The 27,639-nt window shown below is 35.8% G+C and overlaps 1 protein-coding gene across 9 annotated transcripts in view; it reads left to right on the top strand.

Annotated features, from left to right (window-relative positions):
• The window catches only part of PTBP3 (polypyrimidine tract binding protein 3), a 119,613-nt gene that overhangs the window by 77,338 nt on the left and 14,636 nt on the right, over positions 1 to 27,639 (top strand). For 8 of the 9 annotated variants that reach the window (XM_019454184.2, XM_019454182.2, XM_019454180.2 and 5 more), the window contains 3 exons: positions 5,304 to 5,414; positions 6,837 to 7,011; positions 25,767 to 25,844. In XM_019454184.2, the coding sequence (XP_019309729.1) occupies positions 5,304 to 5,414; positions 6,837 to 7,011; positions 25,767 to 25,844 (364 nt within the window). The remainder of the gene's footprint in view (positions 1 to 5,303; positions 5,415 to 6,836; positions 7,012 to 25,766; positions 25,845 to 27,639) is intronic. The other variant, XM_053908180.1, reaches the window with a different exon arrangement.

Here is a 27,639-nt window from a genome sequence, read left to right as displayed (position 1 = left end):
TGAATACTAGTGAACTTTTTTAGTTTCTGATAAGTGCTCCATGTATAAACATCACCATGAAGATTAATTTTACCTGAATTTGATCTTTGGTATTCTCTTCATCCCCCCCCTTTTAATGTTTGTTTGTTTGTTTGTTTAGAGAGAGTGAGTGCGCACATGTGCACACAAGCAGGGGAGGAGTAGAGAGAGAGGAAGAAAGAATCCCAAGCAGGCTCCATGCTGTCAGTGCAGAGCCTGACTTAGGGCTTGACCTCATGAACCGTGAGATCATGACCTGAGCTGAAATCAAGAGTCAGGTGCTTAATCCACTGAGTCACCCAGGCACCTCTCTCTTCATCCCATTTTAAAGTCTTAAAAGATTAAATGCACAGGAGACATCAAGAGTTGGGTCTGTGTGTTTGTGTTTATGACAGAAAAATAAATATATTAGAGAAGTAGAATCAAAGAGTCAAATTATTACTGTAATCAATAATAATAAATCCATATATATTAAACTTTCCTGAATGTTAATCTTATGAGACCAAATCTGTTTAAAATTGTTGGTAAATTATTACTGTTGGTATTACTGTTGGTAATTATGAAAAGTTGTTAAAAATCACACTTGAGGGGTGCCTGGTTGGCTCAGATGGTTAAGCGTCCGACTTCGGCTCAGGTCATGATCTTGTGGTTTGTTCGTGGGCTCAAGCCCTGCATCAGGCTCTGTGCTGACAGTGCAGAGACTGCTTAGGATTCTCTCTCTCTCTACCCGCACCCCCCCCCCGCCCCATTCCTCTCCCACTCGTGCTTTCTCTCTCTCTCAAATAAATTTTTTTAAAAAATCACACTTGAGGCATTAGCCTAGATTCCCTGGTGTTGCTCACTTACTTTGTTCAAAAGTATCAGATTGATGTGTAAAGCTACTCTGTCAGTACATACAATCCAGGGGACTCTAGGTAACTGTCCATGGTTAGCCAGTTCCACCCATTCATATTCTGTTAACACATTCAGTTAAAAATCACACAGCCAAACACAGCAGTGAGTGAGGATGTGCATCATGTTAGTGTTCATGTTAAATGAGAGAATGTAAACATTAATAAAATCTGAAGGTTAAGTGGAAATTTTCTAGGTTCTAAGCATAATTTAGTGTAAAATTCCAGATTTGAGAGCAAATTGTATGTTCTTACTACTTCATTAATGAGATGTTTTACATGAAGAATGTTTATTATTTTCAAAAAACTGCATGTTGCTGTAATTCCAATCAGGTCTAAGTATAATTCTTTATCAGTTCATAATAAGCATTTACCATGTACTTGTTTATATGCCAAGAATTTTAATGATATAGAAATGATTAAGACAAGGTGTGTGTGTGTGTGTGTGTGTGTGTGTGTGTGTGTGTGTACATACACACACACTTTCAAGGAGCTTTCAGTCTAATTAAAGGAGACATACGTAAACAAATGTATAGCACAGTATAAGTAAAACAAAAATATGTATGAGACCAAGAAGGGAGTAATAAGAAAGAGAATGAACTCTGTTGATACTTGGGAGAGGCTGAGAATTTTCTGGTGGCATTACTTTCCTGAGCTGAGTTTTGGAAAAGATAAATGAAAATTTACTAGGTATTAAGCATAGAGTTCTAAGAAAAAGGGAATAGCCATGTGTATAGGCATAGATGTCTGAAATCCCTTGGTACATTTAGAGAACTAGACACAACTGCACATTGTTGGTATAAATAGTGTGATACAGAGTATCAGGAAATGTGGTTAGAGAAGTAAACCAGAGCAAAATTATATATGATATAATCTTACTTGTAGTTTAGAATACTACCTGTGGCTGCAGTAAAAAAAGTCTATTACTACTCCTTTACCCAACACTCAGATTATGCACTTATATAGATTGGGGTGTTGTTTGTGATCACCGTATCACCAAGGATGGAAATAAGAAAATACAAGACCTTTTCCCAGGAATGCTTGTATCTTAAAGAAAGATACAACATAAAATCTATATTCTTTAACAGTCAGCTGAGAAGATAAGTGTGGTATTCTTTTATAAATTTTAAGAATATTATCTAGAACACATAGGGTGTACTGAGGAAATGCCTGTGACAGGACCAGAATTTTCATTAAAAGAACAAAAAGAAATTCCTAATGTTTTCAGAACAGTTAAATGAGAGATTAAGATCAGTTGTTTGTTTTTTGTTTGTTTTGAGAGAGCGAGGGCACTAGTGAGCAAGGAGCAGAGAGAGAAAGAGGGAGGGAGAATCCCACGAGGGGCAGAAAGAGAGAAGCAGGGCTTGCCCAGGGCTCTTGTTTTACCTGAGAAGCTGATCTCGTGCTCACCAGAGGGGCATGAGATCACTCTAGGCGGGGCTCAAGCTCACCCGAAGCAGGGAATGAGATCACACAAAGTGGGGCTCAAGCTCACCAAATCAGGGCTCAAGCTCACTTGATGTGGGACTCAAACTCATGGAATGTGAGATCCTGACCTAAGCCAAAGTTGATGCTTAATGACTGAGCCACCCAGGCGCCCAAGATCCCAAAGTTCTAAACTCTGAAATATGACCATAACTAAATTAACTGCGTTGTTTTTTTTTTTTAAGGAATTTCAACAAAGAATCCTCAGACTAATTTTAAGTAATAACATTTTTTGATGAGCCCTTCTAAGACAAATTGGTTCTGCAAATCTTGTTCAATGGTGTTATCTCCTATAAGAAGTGTTTGACTCTAAGCTGCTTATCTGTTAGCATTTTGCCAAAAATGAGTATTTGGACTTTAGGACAGTTTATTTTATTTGGGGGTTGTAAAGTATACATAAATTTTACCATTTTAACTGTTTTTTAAGTGTACAGATCAGTGACATTAAATACACTCTCATTGTTTTGCAATTATCACCACTCACCTTATATCTCCAAAAAGTTTTTTGTCTTCCTAAATTGAAATTCCCACACCCATTAAACAATACCTCCCCATTCCCCTTTTCTCTCAGCCCTTGGCAACCACCATCCTACTTGCTGTCTATGAATTTGACTTCTTTACATTATATAAGTGGAACCATGGATAATTTGTTCTTTTGTGACTGGCTTACTTCACTTAAGTGTCTTTAGGGTTCATCCATGTGGTAGCATGTATCAGAATATCCTTTCTTTTAAAGGCTGAATAATATTCCTTTGTATGTATTTAACACATTTTTGTTTATCCATTCATCTGTGGATGGACATTTAGGTTGCTTCCATCTTTTGCAAATAATGCTGCTACCAACATGGATGTACAAATAAATACCTCTTTAAGTCCCTGCTTTTGGTTCTTTTGGGCTTATACTAAGAAGTCGAACTGTTGAATCATATGGTAATTTTTTTTTTAATTTTCTTGAAGAACCACTATCCTATTTTCCATAGCAGCTACATCATTTTACATTCCTACCAACAGTGCACAAGGGTTCTGTTTTCTCCACATCCTCCCCAACCCTTGGTATTTTCTGGGTTTGTTTTTTGTTTTTGATAAAAGCTGTCCTAATGAGTGCAAAATCTCATTGAGTTTTTATTTGCATTTCCCTAATGATTAGTGGTGCTGAGCATCTTTTCATGTGTTTATTGGCTATTTGATTATTTTCTTAAGTTCTTTGCTGATTTTTGTTGTTGAATTATAGGAGTTCTTTATATATTTTGGATAGTAACCCCTTACCGGATATGATTTGCAAATATGATCTCCTGTTTTGTGGGTTACTGTTTCACTCTGTTGATAGTGTCTTTTGATGCACATAAGTCTTAAATTTTGATGTAGTAGAAGTTGCCTATTCTTTTGCTGCTGTGCTTTAGGGTATTTATTATTGATCATTCTTTCTAAAGGTAATTAAAAGGGAGGAAGGACTATTGGCTATTAAGGACATTCATATATAGTATTTGATAATAGTGATAATAGTAAATTCTTACCAGCATAGGGAATAATTATCTTTTTATTCTTAAAAGTGGACGGACAAGCTTCTGGCTGATTAAGATCCACATTTAAGATGGGATGGGATATAAGAGGAAAACAAAGTGCATTGTAGTAACCGTGGCTATTGGTGATGGAGTAGAGCAAGTATATTGTAAGAACTTTCTAGGGTAACCAGGTATCTGTCAGGAAATCTCCACACTGTGTTTATTCCTCTTCTCCAAAGACACTTCAGAGAGGCCTTCTTTGACCAGTCTTGCACCTTCCCAAGTTACATTCCAGTTCACTCTTATCCCTTTTCCTTTTATTTTTATTCATAACACTTTTTTATGATGAGACATTGTTTTTCATTTATCGTCTGTCTTTCCTTAGGACATAGACTTTTGTTGTTATTCACTGCTGATTTCCAAGGCCTAGAACAGTGCTCTTTGAACATTGAATGAATTAACAGAGTGGCCTGTAGAGGAACATTTTATAGTTTGTCTGCCTTTAAAAATCTTAAGAAGTTGATGCTGATTCTCAAGGTGAAATAGTTGATCCATATGACTCTTCCACTTCCATTCATATGCTTTGTAACACCATTATCTCTTACCAGTAATTAATTCCTACTGTAGTCTCATGTTTTTCGTGTTGTGCCATTTATCACATGCTATAAAATAGGTTAAATATTTGAGTGCCTGTTGTGCATCAGGCACTGTTTTAGGCCATGCGTGGATGTTGAAACATTAACATCTTAGGCTTGATTTAAGTCATTTTTGTACCAATAATTTTAATAGAGGAAATAGAGGAAATTGTTTTCATTAGGGCTGCCTAGGTGGCTCAGTCGGTTAAGCGTCTGACTGTTGATTTCGGCTCAGGTCAAAATTTCATGGTTCGTGAGTTTGAGCCCTGCCATCAGGCTCTGCGCTGATAGCACAGAGCCTGCTTGGGATTCTCTCCCTCCTTCCCTCCCTCTCTCTCTCTCTCTCTCTCTCTCTGTTCCTCCCCCACTTGTGCTCACTCTCTCTCTCTCAAAATAAATAAACTTAGGGGCGCCTGGGTGGCGCAGTCGGTTAAGCGTCCGACTTCAGCCAGGTCACGATCTCACGGTCCGTGAGTTCGAGCCCCGCGTCAGGCTCTGGGCTGATGGCTCAGAGCCTGGAGCCTGTTTCCGATTCTGTGTCTCCCTCTCTCTCTGCCCCTCCCCCGTTCATGCTCTGTCTCTCTCTGTCCCAAAAATAAATAATAAAAAACGTTGAAAAAAAAAAAATAAAATAAATAAATAAATAAATAAATAAAAAAATAAATAAACTTAAAAAAATAATAGACAAAAATGGAATTTATGAATTGAGTTATATTTATAAAAGTACATTAGCCTAATTTTTACCTTAGATTTAACCTGTGAACTTTTTCCAGATATTTTCTAAATTTGGCACAGTCTTGAAGATTATCACCTTTACAAAGAATAATCAGTTTCAAGCCTTGCTTCAGTATGCTGACCCAGTGAATGCACATTATGCCAAAATGGTAATTACGATCTTTTTTCATTTTTCATTTGTTAATTAGTCTTCAGTGATACCAAAGAATGCCATCATGTCTTCTCCCTTGCTGCAATTTACCGTGTGTTTTTAATTGTAGTAAAACATACGTAATGTAAAATTTACTGCTTTTAAATGCACTGTTCCATATGCTTTTTAAAATGATAAGCTAAAGATTTCTTTCTTCATATGAAATGGTTTCAAATCATTTATCACTTCTCAGATCTTTGGGACTCATTTCTGTCATATTTTTAAAGTCTAGAAGTGGAGCACAGTATTCCTGATAAAATCTGAATAATAAAGTAGAATTATCTTTTTTCTTGTATCTTCATTTTGATTCAGTCGCCCAAAGATTGTAATTTTGTAACTGTATTCACTGCTGAATTTTGTTAAGCTCTGATTTTGTGAATATACAACATTTTAGGAAGCTTGCTGCTGTTGGTTTATATTGTCTTTTTTTTTTTTAGTACATGAGTGCTTGACTTTTGACAAGTAGAAAATTTCATATTCAGTTTGATTATATTTTACTCATCTCCTATTGAGATCTATTCTTAACCCTAATTCTATCTTTTATCAGTATCTGAATTATTTCTAATTTCTTCTCAAAGATTGGGACTAAGGTTTTTACTAGTTTTCTGTACCACACACTGTCTGCCATATTAGGAATATGGACTTTATATTTGCTGTACCCTTTACCTGCACATATTACTTTGTACGTTTATGATGATGTACTCATCAATAACTGTTTATAAGTCAGTGTTTTTTGTATATTTGCATTTTTCGTGTTTTGGGGTTTCTGGTATCTATTTTCATAAATTTGAGCATTTGTGAAAGTCAAGTGGCTACATATATTCCTTTGATAAGTTTTCATTATTGTGAAGGGGGTAAGAATTACTGATCTTTGGTCTTATGTCAGAACTAATTGCAAAATTTCCCTCATTTATTATTCAAAGTATTATAAAATAGATTTACAAGAGAAAAAAAGAGATAGATAATATTTCATATGTTGTGGTTTCATCTTAAACTATGTAAAGTGTGCTAAAAAATACGATGAAATATAAAATCAAGTCATTTTTAAACATTTGTTGTGGACAAAATAATCATAATGGTAGCTAGTACGATGCTCAATAATGTGTAAGTTTTCCACGCTTTTACATTTCTCTCCTTTCATTTGATCTTACCATAGACAAGAAAGGGATTATTATGACATTGTGAAAAACTGAGAGATTTTCTTTTTCTCTCTTACGTTCACACAGTTAGTGACCTAGGTAAAAGTAAACACAAGTCTTTGGCTTTTAGTCCTTTACTCTCTGCTTTACACCTAATTGCCACTCTGTGTCAAAGTAGAGGCTACTTGATTTATCAGTGTTGTTGTCTTGCAAAACCTCAGTCCCTTTCTTACATGCTTTAGGCTCTGGATGGCCAGAATATCTATAATGCATGCTGCACTCTGCGTATTGACTTCTCCAAGCTCACCAGCCTTAATGTGAAATATAATAATGACAAAAGCAGAGACTTCACTCGTTTAGACCTTCCTACTGGTGATGGCCAGCCATCCCTTGAACCCCCTATGGCTGCTGCTTTTGGTGAGTAGTTCCATTTTGGGTCGCAAAGCAAGCTTTCTGGTTACAAGTTTTATACATTAATCTGTGTATATTATATCAGCCTTTTTCTTCTTGGATTCTCTCAGGATTTCTAAAGGAAAGAAAAATCTTGGAACAAAATGTGTCCTTTAATTAAATCTTAATATTAGTAGATTCTGTTAGTTGGCAAAACAAATGAATATCTGAAATTGAGTTAAAAATTTATGTTCTAACATTAATCTTACTCATTCTTTATAAGCCAAACAACCATTTGCTTTAAATTAATGCTCATAAGTATTAACATTGCTTTAAATGTGTTGACTTATAGCCACGGAATATTGGTATCTGTGTTCTTGAGAGAAATACTTTTCTCCTTTTGAAGTAGTGGTATTTTATTTATTTTTAAATATTTATTTATTTTTGGAAGAGAGAGATAGGGAGTGACCAGGGAGGGGCAGAGAGAGGAGGGAGAATGCCAAGCAGACTCCATGCTGTCACTACAGAGCCCGATGTGGGGCTTGAACCCATGAACCATGAGATCATTACCTGAGCTGAAACCAAGAGTTGGACACTTAACTGACTGAGCCACCAGGTGCCCCTGAAGTAGTGTTATTTTCAATTTTTTTTTGTTTTTTAACATTTATTTATTTTTGAGACAGAGAGAGAGCATGAACAGGGGAGGGTCAGAGAAAGAGGGAGACACAGAATCTGAAACAGGCTCCAGGCTCTGAGCTGTCAGCACAGAGCCCGACGAGGGGCTCGAACCCACGGACCGCGAGATCATGACCTGAGCCAAAGTCGGACGCTCAACCGACTGAGCCACCCAGGCGCCCCATGTAGTGTTATTTTAAAAAAAGGGCCTAAATTAGTGGTATGTTCTTCCTGTGTTCAAAAAAGGGGATTTATTTTATTTTGTTTTTTTTATAAATCAGAACTCCCATCTGTAACTTAAGTTTGTGTGAAGTTGTATTTTTGCATTATAATTATTAAAATGACAACCTTCTGAATTATCTCTGCAAATGTTGGTTTGAAGGGCTTTTTTCTTTTATTTAAAATTAGTTACAAATAGGGGCGCCTGGGTGGCTCAGTTGGTTCAGCGTTTGACTTCGGCTCAGGTCATGATCTCGTGGTCCGTGAGTTCGAGCCCCGCGTCAGCCTCTGTGCTGACAGCTCAGAGCCTGGAGCCTGTTTCAGATTCTGTGTCTCCTCCTCTCCCTGACCCTCCCCTGTTCATGCTCTGTCTCTCACTGTCTCAAAAATAAACATTAAAAAAAAATTTTTTTTTTAAATAAAATTAGTTACCAATATATTTGTAACTAATATTTGTAACTTTTGTAACTTTTAAAACAAATCTTGTAACTTTTTGTACAAATTGTACAAAAAGATTTGTACAAATCTTGTACAAATTTGTAACTTTTAAAACAAATCTTTATGTAAAGGAAGAAGCAATGGATGGCCCAGTTGGGTATATTATTAGGTTGATATATGCTACTTTTGGATTTTGCAGCCCTTGAAGGTGTGGTTTATTATCTAGATAAAGTATTAAATTTTATTACCTTTTGTGATTAGTTTTCATTTCCCAGATGACACCATAAAATATTGCTCATTGAGACCTTAAGTGATATTTAGTCCATATTTATTTTATAGGTGAGAAAAATGAATCCTTAGCCACATGTCCAATTTTCTGGAAAATAGTTTGTAACTTTATTTTCAAGTAAAAGCTTTCTGTTATTTATAACTGAGAAAGACAAGTGAATTGTTCAGTTCATGTTCCTGAATTGTTAAAGTTTCTGTCTTGGTCTAACCAAATTTTTGTGTTTTATACTTGTTACCAGCCTTTACTTACATGTCCGATTTGGCAGAGCCAGAGGTCTTTGTAATCACAGTTTCAGGAATACATGATAGAAATTGAGGCTGTCGTTCAAGTTTACCAAAACTTTGCTATCAAATGCAGAACTGTACTTATTCCAATAATTGAATATATATTTTTGATGTAATTATACATTATGGGAGGAGGACATTTTTCAATTATGATCAAGAATTTTGGTTTCTGAGTATAAAAGAACAGAGTAGTAACAGCCTTTTTCATCGTTTTAATAAATCCTTAGTGATTGCAAAGTAATGTCTACATCTTAAGAGAGCTGATTCATCAACAGAGAACAATACTTTTTTGCATATTATGTGAAAGTTTACTCTGCCTCTTGCTAATATTTAACATGATTCACTGTCCCCTCCTCTTTTCTCTTGGCTTGTGCAATACCACTCTCCTTTTTCCTCACTATCTCTTCTTTCTTTTTTTAAAGGTTCTTTACTGCTTCTAGGGTTAAGTCATAAGCACTCTGTCCCTGTTTTTAGTGATAATACACTATACCTTTAGAAAATCTTCTAAAATATGCAAATATATATTTTAACACCCATGTAGTATCATCCAGGTTAAGAAATAATATATTTATATATCCTGAAGAAGCAGTGTTTGTAGCACTCTCATTGATTATGTATGTTCCTTCCCTTCCTGTCCCAGGATGATCAGTCTCAAATTTGATGATATTCATTCTTTTGCTTTTCTGCTTTTTCCTTGTGTATGTTTTTCTTATCACTCATTATGCAGCTCTAAGTGTTAATTTAAACATTTTTTCTCCTTTATTTAGAATTTTATGTAAATGGCATCATGCTCTTCATTTTCTTTTGTTGACTTGTGATTCATCCATATTTATATACATATATATATATATATATATACACACATATATATATGGCTGTTGCTTATTCATTCTCAGTACCATCAAGTGTATAGATATCTATTGAATGAATATACCACAGTTTGTTTATCCATTCTATTGTTTGTTTTTTTTTTTTTTTAATTTTTTTTTTCAACGTTTTTTATTTATTTTTGGGACAGAGAGAGACAGAGCATGAACGGGGGAGGGGCAGAGAGAGAGGGAGACACAGAATCGGAAGCAGGCTCCAGGCTCTGAGCCATCAGCCCAGAGCCCGACGCGGGGCTCGAACTCACGGACCGCGAGATCGTGACCTGAGCTGAAGTCGGACGCTTAACCGACTGCGCCACCCAGGCGCCCCTATCCATTCTATTGTTGATAGTCATTAGGATTGTTTTAGTTTGAGGTCATTATGGACAATGCTGCAGTGAGATATTCCTGATTACCCATGAGGTTAAACATATTTTTATTTGTTTATTGGCCATTCTCCCTTATGAATTTTCTGTTTTAACTTTTTTTTACCTATTTTTGTGTTTGCTGTCTTGTTTCTTTCTTTTCTTTTTATTTTTCTTTCTTTTTTTTTTGGTGGAAATTCTTTTTATATATATCCCACACAATAGTCCTTTGTTGGCTATAGCTGTATGTGTTTCAAATAGTTTCTTCCATTTTTGGCTTATTGGTTTATTCTTGTTATGGTATTTTTATTTAGTCAAATTTATTTGCCATTTCTTTTATATTTATGTTTTTTGTGTCTTGTTTAAGAAATCCTTTGTTCCTCTGACATCATAAATATATATACCTACATTCTAAAGTTTATAGTATTTTAGTGCCACCTGGGTGACTTAGTTGGTTAAGCATTCAACTCTTGGTTTCGGCCCAGGTCATGATCTCAGTTTTGTGAGGTCGAGCTCCGCGTCGGGCTCCATGCTGACAATGCAGAGCCTGCTTGGGATTCTCTGTGTCTCCCTCTCTCTTTGCCTCTTCCCCACCTGCACTGTCTCTCTCTCAAAATAAATAAACTTTATAGTATTTTAATAATTTTAGAAATCGTTTAAGTTGCAAGATTAGTACAAAGAAATTCCCTTATATCCAGAAGCATCCAAGATTCCTCAATTAACATCATGCCATATTTACTTCATCGTCTCTCTGATTATATGGAAGAGGTGGATAGTTGTTTTTTCTTTTTCCCCTCAATTATTAGAGAGTTAGTTGCAGGCATGATGCCTCTTTACTTCTTAATACTCAGTGTGTATTTTCTTTTTTTATTTTATTTTATTTATTTATTTATTTATTTATTTATTTTATTTATTTTAACATTTATTTTTGAGACAGAGACAGAGCATGAACGGGGGAGGGTCAGAGAGAGAGGGAGACAGAATCTGAAGCAGGCTCCAGGCTCTGAGCTGTCAGCACAGAGCCCGACGTGGGGCTTGAATTCACAGACCGTGAGATCATAACCTGAGCCAAAGTCGGACGCTTAACCGACTGAGCCACCCAGGCGTCCCTCCGTGTGTATTTTCTAAGAATAAGGACATTCTTACCTAAACACAGGTCACTTATCAAAATTGGGAAATAAACATTTATATAATACTATGATCTAATCCATAGACCTTTTAGAAATTTGCCTGTTGCAAAAGTAATGTTCTTTATAAGAATTTTTTTTTGGTAAAGACCCAAACCAGTATTAGGCTAATTTATTTGGAGTCTCTTTAGAGTCCTTTAATTTGGAACATTTCCTCACTCTTTGTCTTTCATGATATTTGAATTGGTGAAGATTTCAGGTTGGGTATTTCATAGAATGTCTCTCAATATGAGTGTGTGGGGTTTTTTTGGCTAAAACAGTGTTGTGTCTTTCTCAGTTGGTTACATCAGGAGACATAGGATGCCAGTTTATCTAATTCATGACGATACTAACTTTGATCACTCACTAATGTGATTTCTGCAGTTTCTTCCCAGTAAATTACTATTTTTCTCTGTAATTTGTAGGGTGATACATTGAGACTATATAAATATCCTGTTCCCTATCGCTTTTCACTCTTGAATTGTATCATCCATTGCCAAATATTGTTGTTACTGTGATGGTTACCTTATTGGAGATTTGTTAATCTCATCATTCCTTTAATGCTTATTAGCTGTAATTTTATTATAAAGGACTTTTTTCTTACCACCACTCCCTTCATTTATTTATTCATTCATTTTGAATAAATTTGACATCTAACATTGTGTGAATTTAAGGTGTGTAACATGTTACTTTGATACATTTATATGTAATAATGTCTGTCTAAATTCATTATACTGTGCATTAGGTCTCTATGCTTATTTATTACTCATTTATTTTTTCTTGTCAATGTGGTCTTACAGATTTTTTTATAATTTTTAATTTAATTTTCTTTTAATTTACATCCAAATTAGCATATAGTGCAACAATAATATCAGTAGATTCCTTAGTGCCCCTTACCTATTTAGCCCACACCCCCTCCAGTAACCCTGTTTGTTCTCCATATTTATTAGTCTCTTTTGTTTTGTCCCCCTCCCTATTTTTATATTTTTTGTTTCCCTTCCCTTATGTTCATCTGTTTTGTCTCTTAACGTCCTCATATGAGTGAAGTCATATGACATTTGTCTTTCTCTAATTTCACTTAGCCTAATACCCTCCAGTCCCATCCACATAGTTGCAAATGGCAAGATTTCATTCTTTTTGATTGCCAAGTAATACACCATTGTGTATATATATATACCACACCTTCTTTATCCATTCATCCAGCGATGGGACATTTGGGCTCTTTCCATACTTTGGCTATTGTTGATAGTGCTGCTATAAACATCGGGGTGCATGTGTCCCTTCGAAACAGCACACCTGTACCGTTGGATAAATGTCTAGTAGTGTAATTGCTGGGTCGTAGGGTAGTTCTATTTTTAGTTTTTTGAGGAACCTCCATATTGTTTTCTAGAGTGGCTGCACCAGCTTGCATTCCCATGGTCTTATAGATTCTTATTCTGTGGGTTTTCTGCTGTGATTTTTCATTTTATGTTCAACCTGTCCCAGGTTTGGCCAGTGGGAGCCCTTTCACAGTGGCTTCTATGACCCTTGACATATCCCCGTCTTCGTTTGAACATTTCCTAACTTTCTGGCTGAAGATATTTCAGCTCTTCTTTACCTTCCCTCCCTTAGTGCTGCAATCGGCTACTTCTCCATTGAGGCCTGGTTCCTTTTAGTTAGAAATGGTTTTTTGAAATCAATACTCAGGCATTAGATGTGCTCATTGTTGATAGGAACATCATTGCTTCTAGGCACTTTAAATGAACATTACTGGGATTCATATGTATATGTAGGTCATAAATGTATTTCTCTGTGCTTCATAAATATATGTCTCTGTGTGGTTAAAAACCACAAATTTTAACTAATACCTCCAATTCCAATCCCTGCACCCTTTTCATACTGTTAGCTCCCTGCTTCAAGAATGAGATATTTAGTTTCTATTAGCTTCAGTGTGTTTACTTATTTGCTCAATCTTGTAATACACAGAGCGTGGTTTCAGAGTTATTAACACATAGCATTAACTTCAGCTGAATATTTGCTTAAGTAGTTTCGTGGGTATTATTCATGGGTCTATTTATTAGTCTCTCCTTTAATCATCACCACAAGTCTCAATACCTGACAGAATAAATCTTTTTACCTTATTTTTCAAGAGTGTCTTTGCACTTCTTCATCATTTTACCTATGAATTTTAGGGTCAACATGTCACATCCTCAAGGAAAAAGCTGTTAGAGTTCATTTGGATTACGTTGACTTTATAAATCACGTAGAAGATAATTAACATCTTTACAGTCTTAACCGTCTTTGAACATTGTACATCTCTTCATTTTATTGAATGTTCCTTAATGTCTTTCCAAAGAGTTTGGTGACTTCAGGTGACTCCACAAATATGTGCATGCTTTGTTATATTTATTCCTCAGGACCATACTTTTTAAATGTTTATTTTTGAGAGAAAGAGTGCAAGCGGCGGAGGGGAAGATAAAGAGGGAAACACAGAATCCGAAGCAGGCTCCAAGCTCTGATCTATCAGCAAAGAGCCTGACGCGGAGCTCGAACCCATGGACTGCGAGATCATGACCTGAGCCAAAGCTGGACGCTTAACCAACTGAACCACCCAGGCGCCCAGGATCATACTTTTTAGATTCTAATTCTAGACCTACTATTTATGATCTGTGTGACTTGGGGCAAATTGTTTAACTTCTCTGCACTTTTGTTTATTCATATGTGAAATGAGCATGGGGCGCCTGGGTGACTAAGTTGGTTTAGTGGCCAACTCTTGATTTCCTTTAAGGTCATGATCTCCTGGTTCATGAGTTCGGGCCCCACGTCAGGCTCTGTGCCGATAGCATGGAACCTGCTTGGGATTCTCTGTCCCTCTCTTTCTGCTCCCTCCCTGCTTGCATGTGCGCTCTCTCGTGTGCTCTCTCTCTAAAATAAATAAACATTTTTTTAAAAAGCTATCTAAAATAGTCAAAGTATTTACAATAATTTCTTAATGAAAGACTTAATCTAAAGTTGCAGAAATCAAGCCAGTTTGGTAGTGTATATAGGATAGACATATAGATTTACATTAATGGAGCAGAATACAGAGTCTAGAAATAGTCTCATTTATATATAATACATCTGTTGATTTTTCAACAGTGTAAAATTCCAGAGGGAAAGAAAATCTTTTCAAAAAGTTTTTAGACACATAGGTATTCATACTGAAAAAATTAAAAATTTTTTACTTAAAAAAAGTACCATACTGACAAACTGACTTTCTTGAAATAGATCTTTAGACCTATACTGTAAGGTTTAAACCAATGCAGAAGAAGTTATATACAAACCTAATGGTAACCATATACCAAAACCCACTAATAAAACATTCAAAGAATAAAGAGGAAGAAATCCAAGTATATCACTAAATAAAATCAGCAAAACATGAAAAGAAAAAGGATCAGAGAAAATCAGAAACAGCCACAAAATAAGTAATAAGATGGCAATAAACACGTATCTATCAATAATTACTTTGTAAATGGACTAAATGCTCCAATCAAAACAGAGATTGACAGAATTGATTAAAAAATAAGACCCATGTAGGGTTGCCTGGGTGGCTCAGTTGGTTGGGCGTCCGACTTCGGCTCAGGTCATGATCTCGTGGTTCATGGGTTCGAGCCCTGCGTTGGGCTGTGTGCTGACAGCTCAGAGCCTGGAGCCTGCTTCAGATTCTGTGTCTCCCTCTCTCTCTGCCCCTCCCCCACTCACACTCTGTCTCTCTCTCTCTCTCAAAAATAAATAAACATTAAAAAAAATTTTTTTTAAACAAGACCCATCTAAATGCTGCCTACAGGAGACTCATTTTAGACCTAAAGACACATTCAGTTTGAAAGTGAAGGGATGGAGAAACATCTATCATGCAAACAGATGTCAAAAGAAAGAGAGTAACAGTACTTACATTGGACAAAAACAGACTTAAAAACAAAGACTGTAAAGAACAAATAAGGATGTTATGTAATTAAAAAGGGGACAATCCAACAAGAAGATACAAAAGTTATAAATATTTATGCACCCAGCATAGGAGCACCCAAATACACTATAAAACAGTTATTAACAAACATAAAGGAACTAATTGATAGCAATATGCTAATAGTAAGGGACTTTAACACCCCACTTACCCCAGCAGACAGTTCACGTAAACAGAAAATCAACAAGGAAACTGTGGCTTTGAAGGACCAGAACAGATGGATTTAACAGATACATTCAGAATATTTCATCCTGAAACAGCAGAATACATATTATTTGCAAGTGCACATGGAGCATTCTCCAGAATAGACCACATATTAGACCACAAAACAAACCAGCAAATTCAAAAGATCAAAATGATACCATGCATCTTTTCTGAGTATAATGCTATGAAACTAGAAGTCAACCACAAGAAAAAATCTGGAAAGACCATAAACACATTGAAGCTAAATAACATGCTAATAAACCATGACTGAGTCAACCAGGAAATAAAAGAAGAAATTAAAAAGTACATAGAAACAAATAATAATGAAAGCACAACAGTCCAAAACCTCTGGGATGCAGTAAAAGTGGTTCTAAGAGGGAAGTTCATAGTAATACTGGCCTGTCTCAGGAAGCAAGAAAAATCTCACATAAACAACCTAACCTTATACCTAAAGGAGGTAGAAAAAGAACAACAAACAAAACCTAAAACCAGCAGAAGGACGAAAATAATAAAGATTAGAGCAGACATAAATGATAGAGAAACTAAAAACAAAAAAAACAATAGAACAGATCAATGAAACCAGGAGCTGGTTCTTTGGAAAATAATCAGTGAAATTGATTATCCTTTAGTCAAACTTGCCAAGAAAAAGAAAGGACACCAAATCACAAATGAGAGGAGAAAAAACTAACACCACAGAAATACAAACAATTGTAAGAGAATATTATGAAAAACTATATGCCAATAAACCGGGCAACCTAGAAGATATGGTTAAATTCCTAGAAACCTATAAACTATCAAAACTGAGACAGAAAGAAATAGGAAATTTGAACAGTCAGTAACCAGTCAAGGTATTGAATCAGTAATCAAAAAACTCCCAACAAGCAAAAGCCCAGGACCAGATGGTTTCACAGGCAGTTTCTACCAAACACTTAAAGAAAAACTCATACCTTTTGTTCTCAAACTATTGCAAAAAATAGAAGAGGAAGGAAAACTTCCATATTCATTCCTTGAGGCCAACATTATCCTGATACCAAAACCAGATAAAGACCCACTAAAGAGAACTATAGGCCAATATCCCTGATGAACATGGATGCAAAAATTCTCAATAAGATACTAGCAAACTGCTTTAAACAATACATTTTGTTTTTTAAATCACGATCAAGTGGGATATTCCTGGGATGCAAAGGTGGTTCAATAATCATATTTCAATCAACATCATACATCACATCAGTAAGAGAAAGGATAACCATATTATCATTTCAGTAAATAACAGAAAAATCATTTGACAAAGCACAACATCCATTCTTGATGAAAGTGCCCAACAAAGTAGGTTTAGAGGGCCTAATGTAAATAAGGCCATGTGTGAAAAACCCACAGCTAACATCATCCTTAATGGGGAAACACTGAAAGCTTTTCCCCTAAGGTCAGGAACATGACGAGGATGTCTACTGTCAACACTTTTATTCAACATAGTACTGGACGTCCTACCCACAACAAATCAGACAACAAAAAGAAAGAAAAGGCATCCAGTTTGGGAAAGAAGAAGTAAAACTTTTAATATTTGCAGATGGCATAATACTATATATAGAAAACCCTAAGACTCAACCAACAAACTGCTAGAACTGATAAATTCAGTAAAGTTGTAGGATATAAAATGGAAGAACAGAAATCTGTTGTATTTCTGTACACCAATAATGAAGCAGCAGATAGAGAAATTAAGAAAACAATCCCATTTACAATTGTACCAAAAATAATTTAAGATATCTTATGTAGGATACCTAGGAATAAACTTAACTAAAGAGGTAAAAGACCTGTACTCTGAAAACTGTAAAACACTGATGAAAGAAATGGAAGACAACACAAAGAAATGGAAAGACATTCCATGTTCGTGTATTGAAAGAACAAATATTTTTAAATGATTGTAGTACCCAAAGCAGTCTATACATTTAATGCAATCTCTATCAAAAACCAAGAGCAGATTTCACAGAACTAGAACAAACAACCCTAAAATTTGTATGGAACCACAAAAGACCCCAAACAGCCAAAGCAGTCTTGAAAAAGAAAAGCAAAGCAGGGGACATCATAATTCTGGACTCCATAGGTCAATAGACCAGAAGAGAAAACCCAGAAATAAACCCACGATTGTGTGGTCCATTAATTTTCAACAAAGCAGAAACAAATATCCAATGGGAAAAAGAGTCTCTTCAACATACAGTGTTGGGAAAACTGGACAGCAACATGCAAAAGAATGTGTGTACACGTGGAATATTATTCAGCCATAAAAAATGAAATTTTGCCATTTCCAATGACATGGATGGAGGTGGGGAGTATAATTCTAAGTGAAATAAGTCAGAAAGACAACTACCACATGATTTCACTTATGTAGATTCTAATATATAAAACAAAGGAAAAAATAAGAGAAAGACATCAATAAACAGACTTTAAATTGTGTTTGTTTGGTTTGGTTGTTTGGTTTTGGTGTTTTTGTTTTTGTTTTTTTGGTAATCTGTTTACCCAACATGAGACTTGAACTCATCACCCCAAGCTCAATAGTTGCATGTACTTCTGACTGAGCCAGCCAGGCACCTGAACTCTTTTTTCTTTCTTTTTTTTTTTTTTTTTTTTTTTTAAGTTTCTTTATTTAGAGAGAGCACATGGGAGGGGCAGAGAGAATCCCAAGCAGGCTCTGCACTGTCAGCACAGAGCCTGATGCGGGGCTTGAATTCACAAACAGTGAGACTGTGACCTGAGCCAAAATCAAGAGTCAGTCACTTAGCCACCTAAGCACCCCACCCCCAACTCTTACTTACAGAGAACAAACGAATGGTTACCAGAGCGGGGGAGGGGGTTTAAATAGGTTATGGAGATTAAGGAGAGCACTTGTAGTCATGAGCATTGGGTGATGTAGGGAATATAGAAATGTTGAATCACTGTAATATACACACGAAACTAATATTACACTGTATGTTAACAGTGCTTCAAAGATAACATCAAGAAATCAAAGGCAGGGGCACGTGGGTAGCTCAGTTGGCTAAGTGTCCGACTCTTGAGTTCAAGCCTTGCATTGGATTCCGTGCTGACAGTGCAGAGCCTGCTTGGGATTCTATCTCTCCCCCTTCTCTGCCCCTCCCATGCTTATACTCTCTCTCTCTCTCTCTCTCTCTCTCTCTCTCTCTCTGAAAAATAAACTTTAGGGTGGCTCAGTCATTTGAGTGTCCAACTTTGGCTCAGGTCATGATCTTGCAGTTAGGGAGTTTGAGTCCCACATCAGGCTCACTGCTGTCAGCCTGTCAGTGCAGACCCTGCTTCAGATCCTCTGTCCCCCTTTCTCTGCCCCTCCCCTGCTTGTGCTCTCCAAAAATAAATATTAAAAAAAAGTAATAGAATAAAGAAGTAAATTAAAAAAAAAAGGAAATCAAAGGCAGGCTACAGACTTGAAGGAAAACCTTTGCAGCACATATATCAGACATAGTAGTTATATCAAGTTATGTGAAGACCTCTTATAACTCAATAGGAAGAAAACAAACCAAGAAAAAATGTGCAAAAGATATGAAGATAGGGTACAAAAAATGGCATATGAATGTCGACAAGCACCTGAAATGATGCTTATCCCCAGTCATCAGGGAAGTGGAAATTAAAATCACTGTAAGATAGCGGTACATGCCCATTAGAATGGCTAAATTTTATAAGGTTTACTGTATCAAGGATGTGGACCATCTTTCACTGGTGTACTGTGTTGGTGGCAATGTAAAATTTAGGCAAGACCACTTTAGCAAAGACTTGGACAGTTTCCTTAAAAGTTAAATGTGTGCCTGCATTATGACCCACTCATTCTACCTGATCACTTATCCAAGAGGAATCAAAGTTCATATCCACACAGATACCTGTGTAGAAATGTCCTTAGCAATTTATTTGTAATGACCAAAATCTAGAAATATTTTATTACAGGTGAGTATTTTAAAGTACAGTTTGTCCATATGATGAAATGCTATTTAAATACACAGGAATATATCAGTAAGGAGAACCAGATTATTTTGATTGAAAGAAGCCAGACAAAACTTTATTCTGAATTAAAGAAACCGGATTTTTTAAACAATACCTATTGTATGATTCTGTTTATGTGTAAGTCTGAAAAATGCACACTAGTCTATAGTGACAGAAAGCAGATCAGTGGTTACCTAGGGACAGGGTTTGGAGGGAGATGGATTACAAAGGGGCACAAGGAAATTTTTGAAATGAAGAAAGATTTGTTATCTTGATTGTGATGATAGTTTCACATGTTTTAACTACATGTCAAAACTTTACATAATCCCTTTTAAAAAAGAAAAGTGAGTCCTATCAGTTTCAGTCTAATGCTGACTGAAAGCCCTCCAAACTTCCTTTTTCTTTCAGAGTAAATGCTCACATCCTTACGTTGGATTACAAGGCCCTATACCATGCACTCCAATTTTACTTTTTAAATATCTTTGTCAGTACCCTCCCCGCCCCCCTCCACCCCACTCTTTCTGCTCACCAAACTGACAGTCCCTCCAGTTTATAAAACATTTTAAGTATGTTCCCACCTCTAGATTATTCCAGTTATTCCCCCCTAGCTGGAGTACTTTTCTCTCAGGTACCCTCATTTTTTTTCATGCTGCCTTTGACCTACCCTGACTAGCCCTCAGTGCTCCTGATTCTTCCTATTCTATTTTTTTAAGGTTTTTTAATGTTTGTTTATTTTTGAGTGAGATGGGGAAGGGCAGAGAACAGGGAGACACAGAATCCGAAGCAGGCTCCAGGATCTGAGCTGTCAGCACAGAGCTCAACACAGGCCATGAACTCAGAAACCCCAGATCATGACCTGAACCGAAGTCGGGCATATAACCGACTGAACCACCCAGGCACCCCTATTCTGATTTCTATAGTATTTATCACTTTCTTACTTGTAGTTTTTTACTGTATTTATTATTTTATTTTTATCACTAGAATTAAGCTTCACCGGGGTAGATTTTTTCTTCTATTTAGTTTATATATGTTTATGCCTGACATGAAATAGGCATTCAAAAATACTTGTTGAAGTAATGTTTTTTGTTTATTATTCTGTTTTTCTTGCTGTTTTTGGAATCTAGTACTGTTTCATGTTTGCATCTATGATTTTTAACTTTCATACTTATTTTACCAAAATCTAAAGTTAACTGATAGTGTACCCTTTCCTTACATAACTTAAGAAATTTTAGGGAAGTTTAACTGCTTTTACCCTCTTTTACCTTCTCCTAACTCATGATATTATAGTTACATTTTAAAATTAAAACTTTTTTTTTAATGTTTATTTTTGAGAGAGAGAGAGTGTGAGCAGGGGAGGGGCAGAGAGAGGGAAACACAGAATCTGAAGCAGGCTCCAGGCTCTGAATGGTCAGCACAGAGCCTGATGTGGGGTTTGAACCCACAAACTGTGAGATCATGACCTGAGCCAAAGTTGGACACTTAACCAACTGAGCCACCCAGGTGCCCCTTAAAATTTTTTTAATCAGGCAACTTGTTAGTATTGTTTTATATAATAAATACTCGTTTAGATCAAACCATATGTAACTGTAGACTTTTTATTCCTTCTTTATTTTTTTTTAATGTTCATTTATTTAGTTTCAGAGAGAAAGAGAAAGGGAGCGCAAGTGGGGGAAAGGCAGAGATGGAGAGAGAATTCTGCACTGGCAGCGTAGAACCCGATGTGGGACTTGATCTCACAAACCATGAGATCATGACCTGAGGTGAAATCAAGAATCAGATACTCAACTGACTTAGCTGCCCAGGCGCCCCAACTTTTTATTCTTTCTTACAACTCAGATATGCCATCTGGATTCACTTACCTGAACAGTATCCTCCAGTATTCACTTAGGAAAGTCCATGATAACATATTTGAAGTTTTCAAATTTTTGTTCAAAAATGTCTTTATTTTGTTGTCAGTTTTAAAAGATCCTTTTGCTTACTGTGGAGTTTTAGATCAACAGATGTATTTCTTTTTCTTTTCATTCAGTATATTAAATCATTTGATGATGTTCTGGTTTTCATTGTTGCTCTTAGAAAGTCAGCTGCATCAATTTAACTACTGCTTTTTTCTCTCTGGCTATTCTTCAGACGTTTTCTTCATCTTTGATGCCCTGTGGTTTCAGTGTGATGTGTCTGTGATGTGTTTATTCTAATTGGAGCTTCCTTGAGCTTCTTGATTTGATGGGTCATTGCCTTTTATTGGTTATAGAAATTATCTTTTCATATATTTTCCCTCCTCACAATTTCTTTTCTTACTCTATTCTGAGGGTCTCAGATTTTCATATTTTCTATTTTATCTCTCTAAAATGCATTCTGAATAATTCCTTAGGACCTTTGATTTCACAAATCAAAGTTTTTGAAACTTTGTCTAATCTGTTGTTAAGCTCATCCAGTAATTTAGATTTCATTAATTGTGTTTTTCATTTCTAGAAATTTTATTTTGCTCTTTTTAAGTGTCTTCTGACCTACAGTATTTTTTGGCATATCTTTTATTTCTTCAAGTGTACTATCTAAAATCTTGATCTGATAATTCCTGTGTCTGTCTCTGTTAGGTTTTTCTTTCTTTCTTTTAAATGAGTTATTCATTTTACTTAGAGAATTAATTGTATGAGTTATTTGGGATCGTGGTATACTCCTCCAGAGAGAATTTGTTTGTCTGCAAAATTAAAGGCTCTGTGTTTAGGACCATTTCAGTCTAAATCCATAACTTCATTAGTTTTATTTTGGACTCCTAAGAAATGTGAATTTGAGCTGCTGCAAATTATCAGAGCTTGCTTTTGGTTAGGCCTTTTCGGCAACTTTTTTCTCCCTTTTCTACTAGACATGAAGGCACTTTTTCTTGCAGTCTTGTCTGAGGGTGAGAAGGGTAGGTTATTAAGGTGTACACTTCCAGATTAATGCCATAAAGGTCATCTATTGACTTCCTTCCTGGGGCCAATCCTGGAATTTTCATCTTGTCTCCTACCCCATGAGGCTGACAAAACCAAAGCTCAGTTTCTTGGGGCTTGGCCTTTCACCTCGTTATTCTTTATCATCTTGTTGGCTGTTAGATTTTTAAAAAAAATCTTTATACTCTTCGGGCATTTTCTGCATGAAGGTTGGTCTGTTTATTTAATCTGCTACTGAGTCCACATTTTTAAAAAATAATTACGGAGCATTATTTTTTTTGTAGTACACACTCTTCTGTAGTATTTTAAATGGCTCTGTGTTTTGTCTAGCAACTCATAATTTAAACATTCTCCAATTTGGACATTAAGTGTGTTTCTTGAGGGTTTTATTGTTATAAATATTATTGATAAACTGATTTCACAGGTAAAAATGTTAACAATTTTTATTGCCTTAATTGCTGTTGTAGGGGTACATTTTCCAGTTGTAAACAATTGTTAGTCATTCAACTCTTAAGCCTTTTTCATAAAAGTTTGTATAATCTTTTCATAAAGATACCCATTGTCTAAAGGTTACTTTGCTAAAATGTTTCTGTTTCTGCTTATTTGGGAGAATGTTTATTTATAGAAACTATCAATGATTCTTTTGTCAAATTTTAACAAATGTTCTTATTAATCATATTTTACTTGGGAGCAATTACTTAAAATTTATCCCTGTTAATTGTTTGCCAATTCTTTTATTTATCACTATTTAGCATTCTGGGATACTTACCTCAAAATTTTTCCTCATTTCTCTAAAACCTACTAGTCTCGCAACCTCATAGCCCCCTACCATAGCCATCTGTATTAGTCTTTTTGTGTGTTTTTTTAAATGTTTGTTTATTTTTGAGAGAGAGAGGGAGAGAGTGTAAACGGGTGGGGCAGAGAGAGGAGACAGAGGATCCAAAGCAGGCTCTGAATGCCAGCAGAGAGCCTGATGCCGGGCTCGAACCCACGAACTGCGAGATCATGACCTGAGCTGAAGTCGGACACTTAACTCACTGAGCCATCCAGGCGCTCCAGTCTTCTTGTGTTTTAAAAATCCCTCATTTGCCCTCCCCCCAATTTCAGTAGCTTACAGCAATTAACATTTATTTCTTTCACACCCCTGACATTTATGCAGCTGTGAACCCATTCTTGCAGCACTCCTTCACATGTATTTGTGATCTAGTGCCCAGTTTAAAAGCGTCATTACATTTGAGACATGGCATTCTGGTGCCAGAGAGCAAAAAATAGGAGAGCTGATGTAAACCCGTAATGCCTCTTGAAGGTTCTTTATAGAGAGGTGGTGTGTGTCATATCGCTGTGTACTCATAATTAAGTGCAGTGGGAATTGCATAAAGATGTGTGCAAGTCACAGTACTAGCCAGAGTTATACGGAAGGGGCAGGTAAATACTTGGCGACAATAATGCAATCTACTATATATATCTCTTCATATGTTAAACTTTCTAGCACAGATTTTCATAATTACTCATATCCATATTGAAGCCTCTTTGTTAAGTCTTTATGCCTTAAATATAGTTATTTCTGTTGTAAAAATGAATCACTTTAGGAGCGCCTGGGTGGCTCAGTTGGTGTCCGACTCTTGATTTTGGCTCAGGTCATGATCTCACAGTTCTTCGATTGAGCCCCACATCAGTCTTTGCTCTGGCAGTGTGGAGCCTCCTTGGGATTCTCTCTCCCTCTCTCAGTGTCCCTCCCTTTCCCTCAGAATAAATAAATAAACTTAGAAACATTTTTTAAATCATTTTTCTGTATGGTCTTGAACCTACTTGAATATAACTTTAACAAGGACAGTTCTTCCTTAGCACTAGGAAAATGCTTGACTCTCTGTGTGCTCTCAATAAATGTTACGTTCCTCTTATTTCATCACTTAATTCTGTCAGTTATCTCATTTTTTGTATCTTCACTTAACTGTCAGTTCTCCCTGCCAGCTCTATCCCTGAAGTCTCTTAATGACTATATATTTTCTTGAGTTATTTTAATAAATCACAACTACATATTTAACAGATTCTGTTAACTATTTTTAATGAAGAGAATAAACTTTTTGAGTTTTTAATTCCTCTGGAAAATACAGCCTATATATTTCTTCCCGTAAATATGCTCATCAACCTATCATTGAAAAGAAAACAACCTCTCCCTTTGACTCTTAAAGTCTAACTTCTCGATATTGCTCTAAAACTTCTTTACTTTTTATATTTCTTATTCTCTTTGACTTCTCCTGAGCCCCCACCCACTTAAACACTGTTCCTCTAGATCCTGAGGGGTTATAATTCTCTGTTTTGTTTTTTTTCTATTTCTAAGGCTGTTCTCTTTTTCTTAGAATGTTCGTCTTCTTCCTCTATCACTTAAATGTACTAATACTCCATTCCATTTTTGGAATCCATTAAAGTATCCATTAATACTCTCTTCCATTTTTTGTCTTCTGTCTTTTTAAAAAAGTGTAACTTTTTTTCATACGGCTTTCACGTTTATTTCTACATAGATGATTTACAGATCTGTGTCTTACTTTTTCTAAGTATGCCTTCTCATTTCCACTTGTGTCTTACCATCACCTCAACCTTGACATGTCTGAAATCACATTGTCTTGCGACTAGTATTGACTTCTCCATTGGAACTAACTCCTGTTTTTCTTGATGGTCACAGTCCCCAGGCTTCTGGAAAGAAAGGAAATAATACCAGCATTTGTTTAGCATCTGGTATGCAGTAGGCACTGTGCTTTTCAATTACATAATGTCTAGCTCAAGTTTTACTTCCTGAGACACCTCCAAACAATCACAGTGAATCCTCTGCATTTCCTTCTTAGACCACTTGCAGTACATTTGTGTTTAAACCATTAGATCTTCAGTATATGAATCTCTTGTAATTCATATAATAATATGAATAATATTATTGTATGAATTACATAATTCATACAATTGTAGTTTGTAAGCCTTTCAAAAGTGAGGATTTTTATTTCATATTTTCATCACCATGGAACCGTCTAGGTATAGTACATTTTAGTAAGTATTTGACATAGAAATTTTCACATAGAAATAGTGCTCTAAATAAGGGCATGAATCTCAGCCTAAGCAACAAAACAAAATAAATGAAAATGAAGTAACTAGTAACTCAAAACTGAATAACAGCTAAGCTGTACTCTTGAACCTTGAGCCCAGGTGAAGGAGGTTAGGCTCTGGAAGGGGCAGAGGCTCTTTACTTACACATTAGGTATCACCTTTTGAACAAATCTTTATTCCATAACAGTATCTCTTTATCAATAGTATACCATCATAAAATTTTTTTTATTGCTTTGATAACCATATCTATAGAAGGTAGAATATTTACTTTAGCTTTTCTTCCCCATTAGGTGCACCAGGTATAATTTCTTCACCATATGCAGGGGCTGCTGGATTTGCCCCAGCCATTGGATTCCATCAAGCTACAGGTGACTTTTTAAAGTTGAATTTGAAACAGTTTTTTAGTGATCTGTATGTTCTAAGAGCTTATCAAGAAGAAAAACATCACTATATTTGAAGGATTTACAATACAAGCATTATGTATATCAACCATAGGAATGGCTCATTGTATGATGCACAGCTTCCTTGTCTTTACAGCTCATTCCCTGTGGTTCCATTCTCAGTTCCCAAATTCCATTATATGTCCTGCATCATTTATACTTGTTATTGACACAGATATACTATAGGTTGACTATATTAAGTAGCCTGACATTTGCCTTTTAGATTACTCTCTGAAATGTATGAACTGCTTCTGTCTTTGCTAATAAGCTTATAAATTACATGTTGAATGGACCTGTGTCTTATTTACATTTAGGTTCTTAATGCCTTTGATGGCCTTCAACACATACTATGGAGTCAGTAAATACCTGAATTAATAAATATTAAATATTAAATCCTTTCTTATATCATTAATGGTTTCAGAGGATTACCATAGAGAGTATGCATGCTGTTTATTTTAGGAGATATATATATTTTCTTAGCTAATAGAGATAATTAAGAGATAGCAATTGGTTAATACTTTGATAATGACTCTCTCACTCTTTTCCAAATAGTAAACAAAATAAATTCGATCATAAGCTCAGGAAAAGAAAAAATTTACTTTATGATTTTCTCTTTAATGCCTAAAGAAAACACTATGGTTGGTGATTAGAAGAGTGGCATAATGTTAAGCCTAGTGTACATATGACATTTCCAGTTTCCAGCTGATTTATGAGTATAACTGTATTTTAAATTGCAACATAACTCCTTTCTGTCAGTAATCTTCATATTCTGCCCCTCTAATCTTGGGAATTTTAACTACTATCTTTGATAGAGAGGATGAAGTTGACTAAAAGAGGAAATATGATAAGGTTGACATTTAAGTTTTATGTTTTTGGTGGTTTTAAGAAATCTTAATACATGTTTAATTAAATGAATATTCTACCTATTCCATTAAAATGAAGGCATTATACATTATTTTTATTTATTTGAAGCTCCCCAAAGTTTAATTGATAAACATTTGGGAGTAGTGATATATGGTTTCCTTCATCTTAGATATATTTTTAAAATTTTTTAATGTTTATTTATTACTTTGAGAGACAGAGCGTGAGCATGGGACGGGGAAGAAAGAGGGGGAGACACAGAATCTGAAGCAGGCTCCAGGCTCTGAGCTGTCAGCACAGAGCCTGACACGGTGCTCCAAAACACGAATTGTGGTATCATGGCCTGAGCCGAAGTATGCTTAACCGACTGAGCTACCCAGGGGCCCCTTGATATTTCTTTTTGACACACACCGTGTGTAAATCACCACAGATATTAAGGAAGAGGGAAAAAAATGCATTTAGGAGACTCCTGAGTTGATAAGACTTAAGCTTCAGTAGAGGGTAGATACATACACATACACACACACACACACACCGCATACGTATATAACATACTACACACCGTACCATATAGCTACGTTGTACTACTGGTGATATGTAATAAACCTACACAGGTTATTCAGAAGTTGCAGTGTTGGATTGGAGGGGCATGGGAAGAGGCCATGTAAGGGCCCATTGAATATCGATTTCATGGGAAAAATATCCAGCCTGAGAAAGTGGTCTGCAGAGTTTTAAAACTCAGGAGGATGATGGTCATAATGACCTCATTGGATGGTCAAGCAGAATAGTCTGAATGTAAACTATATTGTTTAATTATGTGATTTGTGGGAAAGTGACCAGACCGTATTATAAGGAACTTTGA

The sequence above is a fragment of the Panthera pardus genome, unplaced genomic scaffold (assembly GCF_024362965.1).
Source record: "Panthera pardus isolate Hobbes unplaced genomic scaffold, ASM2436296v1 HiC_scaffold_20, whole genome shotgun sequence".
Taxonomy (NCBI): domain Eukaryota; kingdom Metazoa; phylum Chordata; class Mammalia; order Carnivora; family Felidae; genus Panthera; species Panthera pardus.
Note: the sequence above shows the minus strand (reverse complement) of the source record. Positions and strands in the feature narration are given on the sequence as shown.